The sequence below is a fragment of the Cnephaeus nilssonii genome (assembly GCF_951640355.1).
Source record: "Cnephaeus nilssonii genome assembly, chromosome: 14".
Taxonomy (NCBI): domain Eukaryota; kingdom Metazoa; phylum Chordata; class Mammalia; order Chiroptera; family Vespertilionidae; genus Cnephaeus; species Cnephaeus nilssonii.
The window spans coordinates 14645053-14657119 of NC_137085.1; the positions used below are offsets into that span (position 1 = coordinate 14645053).

Below are 12067 nucleotides of genomic sequence, written 5' to 3' on the forward strand. Positions count from 1 at the left end.
GGCAGCTGCCTCCACAGAGGCACAGCCCGGCCGGAGCTGCGATCCGGACACTCCCAGCCTGTGCTCCTCCTTAAGGTACCGGTCTTGCTAGGCCAGGTACATAAGCAATTGAGCAGACACCACCTTTGTTCCCAGCAAGTTTCAAATCCCAATGGCCAGTAATTTTCCAGGGACTTCTTAACAGGGTAATCATTAGCCCCTCCAATAAAGTGGGAAATCCTACCCACCCAGACTATCCATAGCAGATGTCCAAAATACACCAACACATGGGTACAAACTGAACCCGATGCTCAAGGTTATAATGGAAAATATAAGATATTCTGATCCTATAAACACTATGTGACACTTACTACGTGTCAACCACGTGAACAATTTCCTGCCCTTAACACAGCCACAGTAGGTACGAGCAGCAGCTATATCGTCCCCATTTTCTTTACCTTCAAAAATTAAATGCCTCATGCTCCTTGCTTTACTCCTCCCACAATACTGAAATTTTTATAATTCTCCTTTCTATTTCTTACTTCTGTGCCTTACACCGGCTATTTTCCCCTTCTCTGCTAAAAAAGCCCTCTACCCACACAAACTCCTATCCATTCTTCAAAATCCACTTCGGGCCTCACTTACGCTGAGAAGCTTTCTCTGATCAAGTGAGCACTCCCCAAACCCAACAGTTAACCTTTCCTTCTCTGCTACCTCCATACCCTGCACATCTGCCTATTACAGCAACCCCTACACCCCACATTGCAATTACTTATTTACAAGTCTACTCACTCTATCAGATTGTAAGTTATTCCAAGACAGAAACTGAATCTGTCATACATGTATGATAATTTTACAATAAAACAGTCTCCTCTGAGCTCACACTTCCTATTCTTACTCTATTCTTAGAACCTTGAAATATTAAATCACTCTAACCACACCAACAACGATCAACAGATTGAAAAAACCTTTTCAATTTTAAAAAAGATTTTTTTTTATCAAACTTGAACGTTTATTCTTTCAAAAAGTATCTATTAACTCCCACTACATGTGCCAGGATACTGGAAAACCAGAGATAAATGGGGTGTTCACGGCCTAGCAGAGGAAATAGACAACACCCCGATAATTGCAGACCCGCATGCGAAGGGAATCGATGTGCCTGGTACAAGAAGAGAGGTGAACAACCTGAGGGGAAGGTGGCCAACTCTACGTGGAGGGACTAGAGAGCGTGTCCGAGAGCAGCTCGAGCGGGGCTGGTCCTTGAGCCTAAGGAGTGTATCAGACCTGGGGAGGGCGCTCCAGGTAGCGCGCGTGAAGGAGCAAAGGCAAGCAGGGAGGGGAGGAAAGAAAGGAGAGAAAGGGGGTTTGAGACTCTTACACCTCTGATCAGGAACCCAAGAGACAACAAATAACCAAAAGAGAACTGAAAGTAATAGGCAAATACCTTTTTCTTAAGTTCTTCTTGAGAAAAATGGTCCACTTGAAACCGATTGTGCTCTTCAAGGCAAATACTTAGATAAGATGTTTGATCACTATAAAATGAAAATGGTTCTTCTGCTAGAAAGAAAACAAAGTGGCAGGAGGAGAAAAAGAAAATCAGAAATAGATCCTTCCAAGATCAGTCCCAGTGCAATCCATCTCTGGCAGTTTGAATTGGGTGGGGGTGGGGACAGAGGGACAGAAGTACCCATAGGGAGTCTAAGCTTTGGAGCAAAGTAATTTTCCCTTCTTTCTCTACAGGCTGATGTCTCAAAGTGTGGTTTCATCATGGGCTGCAGAAGCTTTCACTGTAGCCAATTCTGAATTATAATTTGCATATCAAGTGTTGTGCCTGAGTGGCACAAGAAAATGGTGATTTCAGTTTAAAAGAGGGAATGATTCTGTTTAGGTGAGAATACAGGAAAATTAGATGTGACCTTCAAGGGTAGAACTCAAGGGAAATAAATGCCTAATGTATTTTTTACTGACCCCAGAGCCTCCATGGTAGCGAGCATACCCCGTGCAGAAAATGCCTGCTAGATCTCAGATAAGAGAGCCGAGTCCCCTACATAAGGGCCGGCTCCCTCTGCAGCAGCCGTCTTCAGTGTTCCGCAAGAATGTTTAAAACATGCAGTACCTGACTATGTAGTCAGGGCACTGACCCTTTCCCCTTAGACTGTCAAATAAAAAAATGACAACAGCCAACACAACAATAGCCGGCCAGTGGTGTGAATAAACCAAAATTATACCCTTTTGTTGTTGTTGTTAGATCAGCAAAAAAATACATTTTTTGGTGTGCTGCAGAATGTTAGTAGTTAGTTTATGTGCCGTGAGATGAAAACGGCTGAAAATTGCTGCTCTGCAGCAAAGGTCACATTCTAATAGGGAGGGAAGGCGCAGGGAAGGGGCAGGCTGTTTACTGAGTGAGGCATACCCACAAACATGACCTCATTTAACACACGCGGGTAAGAGCTGCTACACTTAATGCACTAGGCAGAGCTGCACTTCAAAGGAAGATGTCCTGGCTCACATCTGGGTAAACCAAGTCCCACTCCACCCCTGAGCCTCATTTCTTCATCTGTAAAATAAAGTCAATACCTACTCTACCTACCGGGATGATTGTCAGGATCAGGGATGAGAAGTTAATTGCCTGGCGCTGTGCCTTGTACACAGTAGTCGCTCAAGAAATGTTAAGCCCACCACTATTACCAATTTATACCACACATGCCAGGCTAGAGATACAGAAAGGGAGGAGATTCCAAGCCAGACGCTAAGGGGCTCAGGTTCTAGGAAGGGAGAGGGCCAAACATTACTGTGAGAAGCACAGCAATACAAGAACCACAGGACCCTCATCTTGCAGCCCTCCCTAAATGAGTCCACTGTGGTCACGACGACACAAAAAGTAGTGTTTGAATATGAAGCAGCGATCTCGCCCTCACGTGTCTGTAGTCCGGGCTCTGCATGGGGTGCTGTGGAAGGCAGAGCCCGGACGCTCTGGGCAGCCAGGGCTGTTATAAGGGGTACTGGAAGGTTCCAAGGTTACCTGCAACTAGAAGTATCAAGCGCTACAGAACCCAGGAGAGGCAGAGGGAAGCAGTCCTGCAGCAGAGCTCTGCGGAATTCACACCATTTGCTGGGTCTTCCACTATGAAGACCGAAGCCAGGCGGCTACAGACTGGGAGAGAAAACACTGACATCCCCACAGAAAAGGACCCGCAGATGAAATCCTGTGGGTGACTCATGTCCTAATGGGGTTTAGGACTCCCGTAGAGTCCAGTCCCAGTCCTCCGAGTGGAAAAACCAAAGGGAAATAAATACAAGAGCGTGTACCTTCCCGCCTCCGTATTTCACTGATCTGCTCCTCCAGCGTCCTTTGCAGATTCCGATAGGTGAGCACATCCCGCTCCAGCTGCTTCCGCAGGGCAAGGATGCTGTTTAACTCAGCCTGCAGGTTGCTGACACTTGGTAAAATGAGACACAGAAATTAAAAAACAGACCCGTTTGTGCTTTAAGATGCAAAACCCTGCCAGCCTTCCCTTTGATTTTTATGTCTTTTGTGGTTGTTTCTGGTTATAAAAGTAAATATTTTGTTATCAGAATTTTAAAATATAAGACAAAAGAATAAAGAAAAGAAAAATTACCATGATCCCACTACCAATTAACACTTGACAGACTGTATTTCCTCCCAATCTTCCCCCCTGAGTATTATTACAAGGTTGAAATGGACGTACAATGCTAGGTTGTGTGTTCCTCACTTAAATATTCCCCTACACATTTGGAAGTTGTTTGCAAACATCAATTTTTGACTCTGTAGCATTAACTCCTCCCCTATCCGTGCGCATTGGGATCACTTCAGGTTTTTGCTACAGATGGAAATAAGTGAAAATAGTTTGACTCTGCAGAATGTCTCTGCTGGGAAGTGCCTGTGAGGGCGTGGGTATAAAAGGGAGGCTCTCCGGAGCCTGGTGTCACCTGGCACCCAGGCTTCAGCAGAGAGGAGACAAGAGAGAATGTCGGTTGTATCACTCCAAAAAGAGGTGGTAGAGGGTAAGGGTGAGGGACAGGAAAGAAGAGAGAAAAATAAAGAACAAAGCAAGTCAATAAAAAGAGGGAGGGAAGGACCAATTTAAAGACCAACAGAACTCCACTGTGGTGGGTCAGTCCCTCCCAAATACATGGTGGAATGGGTTCTTATCTTAGGATGGGGAGCCAAGTATGACATCAGGGTCACTGTGACACAGTGCTAAGCTAGAGAGAGAGCAACCTGGAACTCAGAGGAGGCCATGAAAATGCACACCTCCCAGAACTGGCATTGACCTTGGGGAGGACTGTCCCACAGCATCCCTCCGACGATGGAAATGTTCGGTATCTACACTATCTAATACAGCAGCGACTAGCTAACAGCGCCTACAGAGCATTTAAACTGTGACTAGCATACCAAAGAACTAAATGCCTAATTTGTTAAAATTTAAATTTAAATAGTCACATGGCTAGTGGCTACTAATTGGACCATGCATGTCCACAGGAAGGACTGTGATCCTACTGCTGTGTACACGGCAGGGGTCCAAACCGGCACACCAGCTCTCAGAGGAACAGAGACCCCAGCCAAAATCTGAGTAACATAAACAACGCTTCACTGAACTCGGTGCCTAAGCCTTGTTCCACACTCGGGTTAGTTTCTTAAGACAAGTTTCCCAGCAGTGCAAGGACAGTCAAACTATATGAACATTTCTCAAGACCACCAAAACACACTAACACGTCAGAAAGCCTCCTTTTTCGGACACCAAGTGATATATCACTCCCTATCCAGCATCTGACCTATCGTTCCCTAAGAGTGTCCATCAACACTTTGGAATTGTCTGTGTGGCTTTTCCTAGGAAGAGGGCCCATAAGCTTTCAAGAGACTTTTCAAAAGGGGTCCACACCCCGAAACAGATACAAGCTATTGCTCTAAGTATATGTGCTGCAGACTCAAGCCCTACTTCTCCTTCACAAATTTCTTCCAGCTCCATCCACCGGACTGCACACATAAATCAACATATATTGGAAGGAAAATAAACCATTATGTCTAATCTTCTATGCTCACTGCTTTGACGATGGCTCATTGTGAAAGCCGTCTTCTTGCAAAGCAAGGGGCCCTACCAGCAACTTGCACCTACTTCCATTTCAAGACAATCATAATGACCAATTTGTAAGGCTGATGGAAAACCTTCCAGAGTGTCACAGCGCAGCACTTGCTTGGATACGGCTGGGCTGCAGACACATTTAACCAGGGAAAAAGAAAAAAGGAGATTGCTTTAGCAAAGCTCGTGCGATTAGGGCTGGGAAAGCTAACTGCTTCACTCTCTCTTCCATTCGCTGCTGCGCCCCTGTCTATTATTTATGTTTCCCCAACTCCAGAATCTTTTCAAGGTGCAGAGATTTGGTGGAACAAAAGAAGCAAAGGAAGCAAAAGCCCTGTGCATTCCTCTCTCTGGAACGTGGTAGGGAAAGAGGCAGAAATGAGCAGTAGAGACCCAAGCACCAAAAGGCAACCTCCAACAGCTCGCTCTATGACCTCAGGCCTTAGTTCTAATTTCCTCCTCTGTAAAATGGGGTGATATCTCTCCTTCAAGGTTGTTTTGAGGATTAAATTAGGTGTTATATGGGAAAGAACACAGCATAGTGCCTAACACATACTAAAATACTCAACACATTATTTCCTTCCTTCCGCGTATCCTAAAAACTCCCCCAAGAAGATAACATTTATAAGCCAAATGTCTGATTCTCATGAGTTACATCAGTGATTCTCATATGGAAACAATTTTGGCATCCAGGGAACAAGTGGCAATATCTGCAGACACTGATAGTTGTCACAACTGGGGCGTGGAAGGGAGCTACCGGCATGTAGTGGAGAAAGTCAGAGATGTTGCTAAATGAGACAATGCACAGGATAGCCCCTCCTAACAAAAAATTACCCAGCCTCAAGTCCCAATAGTGCCAAGGGTGAGAAAGCTGAGTCACAGGGCAGTGAAAACTGTCCGAGTTCTCAAGATGAGAGACGTCTCAGGAAGGGCAGAGGCTCGGGAGCCAGGGAGGTCTGAGCTCTGGTCGTTCCGAGCTGTAGACGCCTGGACAATACCCTGACTACCTCCAAGAACTGACTTCCACTCCTTGCCCCATCTAGTCCCACCCCAGCCCCAACCAGGAAGCCACGGCAATCTTGTTCCACAGTATCCCTGTCCACTTCCTCTGCTTCTGTGCTGTTTTGAAATAAACTCCAGACATAATTCCTTTCACCTGTTACTATCTCAGTTCAGAGAAAGATGATTTCTTACTATGAGAAATCACTGAGGCCTCCCCTATATCTATAGATGGGCAAACAGTGGCCCAGGGCAGGCCATTTGCCTATGGACACAGAACTAGGGCTACGACAAGACCTCTAGCCTGTAATCAACTCTCCTCACCACACTCCCAGGCACCAAATCATCCCAGTAATTCTGTAAAAACACAAGTTGCTTGAGTGAGTTGTGGGGTCCTGTCACTCATCATCCATGTGACTTTGGACAAGTCACTTAACCTCTCATGGAAAATGGCTTTATGGAAAACAGAAATAACAGTATTACTTACCTCAGAGAACTGCTGTGAGGATCACTGGAGATAATACATAGACACACTTTCTAAATAAAAATCTGAGTGATAATCCTAAATTTGTCAAGAGTCAGACAATTCTTGGTAGAAAATGGGTATGTCTGACTTAACCAAGGCGGTCCATCCAAGCACTTGGAGCTTCCTAGGCAAACTTTGCTGCCTCAGAAACAACAAGCACTTATTCAAATAAGTGCTCACACTCACGTCTGTGTGATGTCCAAACAGAAACCCTTACCTGTCTGAGTCCTGCAGAGATTTCACCAGGTGGGCATAGATGTCCTGCTCTTTCTTTAAGACCTGAATCAGCTCTTCATAGTCTAACTGCTGCTTTTCCTGCAAATGACAATGGATATCTGACATTAAGAGAAGGAATTTAAAAGAGCACGTCCTTACATTATGCAAACCTAGGTGGGTGCTTCTGGTTTCTAAATCCAAACAAAGGTGATCGCCAGTGCCGGGCTCTGGATCAGGCCACGGTCAGTGAGCACCACCTGCAGGAGGAGTGGGGAATGACTGGCCATCACTTACCTCAGAATGAAGTGGAGCTGTGCTCCCAACACTAACTAGCTGTCACAGAGAACCATCATAGTTACCCTATTTGCCCATCATAAAATAGCCACCCCTCAGAGCTTCTGGTTATCATTTTCACAACACTATAGAGAATGCCTTTCCACACTGCTCTTGTTCAAAAATAAATAATTTCTAAACCCAAACCTGACAAGTATTAGGGGTAAGGGACTTACATTCAAGTAGAAGAGGTCAAGTGAGTCGTGCTTTACAGGCATCCGGACAGAGCGATGCTACAGAGACCTGACGGGGAGCTCTGCACCAAGCAGCTACGTAACCCAGGTAACTAGTTAACAAGCCTCTATGAGCTTTAGTCTCCTCACTTATGCACTGGGGATGTAATTTTGTGAATTAGCCTTCACAAACGTGAATTTTTATTTTATTGATTTTTTTAGAGAGAGGAAGGGGGGAGAGAGGGAGAAACATCGATTCATTGTTCCATTTATTTATGTATTCATTAGTTGATTCTTGAATGTGCTCTGACCAGGATCAAACCCACAACCTTTCCGTATCGAGACAACACTCTAACCAACTGAGTTACCCAGCCAGGGCACTACGAATTTATTTTTAAGGTTCAAATTTTGTCTCTGCCACTTACCAGTTCCTAAGGAGGTTCTTTACTAAAGCCTTGGTATTCCATCTGTAAATGGTAGACAATGACCACCACCTCATGGAGTTATGGAGCAGATCAAGTTAGATGGGTACTATAAGGGGTCCCGAGAGAAATGGCCAGTGCCAGTATTGGGGCAAGAAATCAAGGACAATACAATTTTGTGATGCCAGAAAAGATGGAATTGTTTAAACAATGATGCAGTGTGTTTCCAGAAGGACAAAGGAGCCAGACTGAAAAGGCCACGTCTGGCCCTGGCCGGGATGGCTCAGTTGGTTGGGTGTCATCCCGTGCACTGAAAAGTTGCCAGTTCAATTCCTGGTCAGGGCACATGCCTGGGTTGTGAGCTTGATCCCTGTGAATGGCATGCAGGAGGCAGCCAAACAATGCTTCGACATTTCTCTCTTTCCCTCTCCCTTCCTCTCTTAAAAATAAAAATAAAAAATAAAAAATAATGAGGCACTCTTCCTCCCGGGAGCATGCCTGTGCCTTTTCCTTTGCTTTTGCCTTCCCCTTCCTCTTCTCCCTCCCTCCCCCTCTCCCGCCCTGCCCGGCACGTTGGCACGTTACCATTAGCTTCCTCACCCCTAAGCGCCAAGGGCCCTTCCTTTACCGCCATAACTCTTTTCCTAAGGCTATTTCTTCTAGGAATTACTTTTTCTACCTCTGTGATTTATTTAAAAAAAAAGAAAATGTTCTCTTAAAATTAAAAAGAAATCAATAAAAAAATTTTTTAAAGAAAAGGCCAACTCTGGAATAATTTGAGCATCAAAATAAATAACAGTAGTAACATTATAACCTACTGAATAAAATATGAATTCTTGAGTCCATATTGATATGAATAAATGGGAAGAAGGGTGCATTTTTCTTTAAAGTAGAACAACAACTAACAAATGTAGAAGGAATGATGGAATTAGAAAACTCACCATTTGCCAACCATCATGGGAATTAATAATTCAGCCAAGAAACATAAAAGGAAACTAGTGGGTGAAAGTCTGAAGATCAAGGTATTTACATAAATTCAGAACACCCCCCACACACACACAAACACACACACAAATACTTGTTAATTACAAATGAAAATAACTATAGCTGAGACACCTGGCAGACACCATCTTCATAAAGTTATCAAAGTCAGCGTGGCCAGTAATAGGGCAGATCGAAATCATGTGCCATCGGACGGACACAATGAGAACACAGCATCACACCTGTGATATTCCTGCCAAAGATGCCTAGCCACCTGTTTATCGGTCTGAGGGCTCCTTGTGGGCAGCACAGTGCCTGGCACAGATCAAACGCTGCCACAATACTTGCAGACCTGATGATTAAATAACTAAGAGGCAACACGGGACCCATATGAATCTTCAGAGCACAGTCTTGTGGGTATTTTGCATAATGGCGTCGGAGTGAGTCAACGTCTTCTAGAAGCAAAATGGTCACCCTTGCTAAATAAATGAACTCTTTGGAGCCATTTGGGTCCCATTTCATCCACCACCTATTCCCTTGCGTTGAGTCATGCCCCATTAGAGAGAGCTGACAAACCAATGGGTCTCCTCGGCATACAGGCAGAGGGGTGCCAGGAGAGCAGTAAGGAGAGGCACCTCTGAGCAGGAGCAACCTCCACGCTGTCCCTCCAAACAAGAAACAACCCAGACAGGAGACCACTCATCCCACCGGAGACACGATCACCACGCATCTACTGTGTCTGACTCTGCAGTTGGTTCTCTGCAGCCCAAGACCACCCAACCAGCTCACCACCATCCCTTTGGCCCATCTGAGAACTGTCCCTAAAACACAGTGACGAGAGAGGGAAGACCCCTCTCGCCTCTGCGAGCCAGACCCTGGGTCCTCACGAAACTAGTATGATTCTCTCCAGGGATTCAGAAATGTAAACTGAAACACCATCAGTCTGAGAGTTGCTAGGTGTGACTCAGGTCAAAGACAGAGTCCTAACCCTGGCCAGTGTTGCTCACTAGTTAGAGCATCGGCCTGCAAACTAGAGGGTCGAGGGTTAGATTCCCAGTTGCAGGTGGGTGTGTGAGCATGCAAGAGGCAACCAATTGATATGATTCTCTCACATTGATGTTTCTCTCTCTCTCTCCCTTCCTCCCTCCCTTCTTTTCACTCTCTCTAAAAATCAATGGAAAAAATATCCTCAGGTGAGGATTAACTAAAAAACAACAACAGACAGAGCCCTAGGGTGAAGCTTCTGCTGTCCATGGGCCTGCTGCAGGTTCACTCTCCCCCAGGCATGGCTGCTGGGCTCTCCCCTGGCATCTGCGAAAGCCTCCTTATGCTACCAGTAAACACTCCAGTTCACTGCTATTTTGCTCAAACTACTCAATGTTGTATTCTGTTACTGGCAACCAAAAGAACCTTAACTAATACACTACATTATTTCTAATCCTCTTGGGAAATTAGCATGGAATTCTCCATTTTACAGATTAGGAAGGTGAGTTCCAGAGAGATTAAGAGACCTGACCCAAGTCACAGAGCTTATTGTAGCAGAACTGACATTCCAACACCAAAGCAGGGCATTTTCTACTCTACCCCAGCTTTCTTAATGACATGAAGGAAACACATGCAAGGTGTTGACCACAATCTGAAGAGATATGTAACAAGAGGACTTAATGGCTCACTTCTTGATAATGAGGGCATTTAGTGGCCTGGAAGATGGGTGGTGTCTATCTTGGTAGCTATGACACAGCCCTGCAATAAAGGTATTTAATACTCGGAACTTCAGCAGCGATGTTCCAAACATGTCAACAGCCAGGATCTAAAAATCTCTGGCTGCTGCAAGTTTAATATGGTCAGTGGTTTTACTCTCTGTTCTTTAATTCCCTGAGCATCCAGCATTCATTCTCAGGATCACACAATAATTAGAAGGGAAACAGTCTGCCCAGAGTAGATGGGGACATCATTACAGCCTCAAGTTCTTTGTAGAAATGGGAAGAGGATAAAACCTAAATTAACACAAAATGGCCAAGGGCATAGCAGAAGAAATCCACATTTTCTACAAAGAAAGAACTGCAATCTGAAAAGTATACCTTTGGGGGAGGAGGGGGAAACATAGCCTCTAACAGCTGGGATTTCTTAAACTGACACCTAGAAATTTACAATTCCTAAATGATAACTTATAAATCCTTATCCACAATTTGCAATTAGTCTTACAGAACAGAATTAAAACCTTTGCTAAAATACTTAGGCATTTTGCACAATAATTTAAACATCAGGTTCTAAATATAAAGGAAATACCCATGAAATGACTTTATACTTGTGGTTATATGAAAGTACAAACACCACCCAGACCAAAAAAAACTAAACATGGAGTGGTGCAGATCATCCAACTCAGCCTGTTCACTAGATTCATGAACATGTTATTCAACATTCACATACTTTTTACATGACTAAAACATGATGCAAAATAGCAAAATTTAACTAAATGTGTCCATCTAGAACACCTGATGGGGTGCTATCTTGTTTCAAAACAGACTGTACCTTAGACAGGTTAGAGTATATCCTAATACCCAACTAAATTTGGTCAAAATAAAATAACTATACGTAGGTTAGAATTACAAAATGTCAGTCCTGTGAGGTTTAGTTATCGGACTTACCCAGCTAAGTGACATAGCCAAGAGAGGAATCCAGGCCTGCAGACTTCTGGCCTGGCTCTAGTGCTCCTCACTAGTCTATGCTGACACTCTTATTCCAAAGACACAGAAAAATGCAAATCCATACATGGTCAAAGTTAAGAAAGAGCTCCCACTGTTCAGCCAATGATGCCCTCTGGACCGGGACTGATACTGAGCTGATACTCAGTGCAATGGCTAGTACTGATGCTAAAATACTGAAGTACTTCTACACCAGTTGTAAAATAGCCCCTGATCCATCCACCCCAACCAGCCCAGCTGTCCTGGCCCTCCCAGTAGACTCCTAGGGATCTCTCCGAGACCCAGTACCTACAGGGTTGGTCCCTGGCACACGAGCAGGCCTCCAGGACCCTGCTCCAGCCCTACCGCCTGAGTCTACTCCCATAGCTGGGCCCATGCTGCACCAGTTAATTATTTTGAGAATCACCCTTTGCAAAACCACACATCATGATCAGAGCCATTCATCAGAGAACTAATTTGTGTAAGAGTCTGTCCTAAATGTATGAACTTAATTAAAGTCAAGTTTCAAAACTTGAACTCCTTTCCTTTCCCATATCTGGCTGCCAAGTTGCATTTCATTCAAGCTGGGGTCAGAATACTATCTACATATCTCTCATAAAGCAACAGTCATTCATTCACTCAATAAGCATTT

At 44.5% G+C, this 12067-nt stretch overlaps 1 protein-coding gene across 2 annotated transcripts in view; it reads right to left on the reverse strand.

The window, feature by feature from the left end:
- CDK5RAP2 (CDK5 regulatory subunit associated protein 2) overlaps positions 1-12067 on the reverse strand; it is a 156614-nt gene that overhangs the window by 68712 nt on the left and 75835 nt on the right. The window contains exons 15-17 of one of the 2 annotated variants that reach the window (XM_079789850.1): positions 6824-6921; positions 3289-3419; positions 1424-1533 (exon numbers count right to left, since the gene is read on the reverse strand). In XM_079789850.1, coding sequence (XP_079645976.1) covers positions 1424-1533; positions 3289-3419; positions 6824-6921 — 339 coding nt within the window. Of the gene's footprint in view, positions 1-1423; positions 1537-3288; positions 3420-6823; positions 6922-12067 lie in introns of both variants that reach the window. The other variant, XM_079789849.1, reaches the window with a different exon arrangement.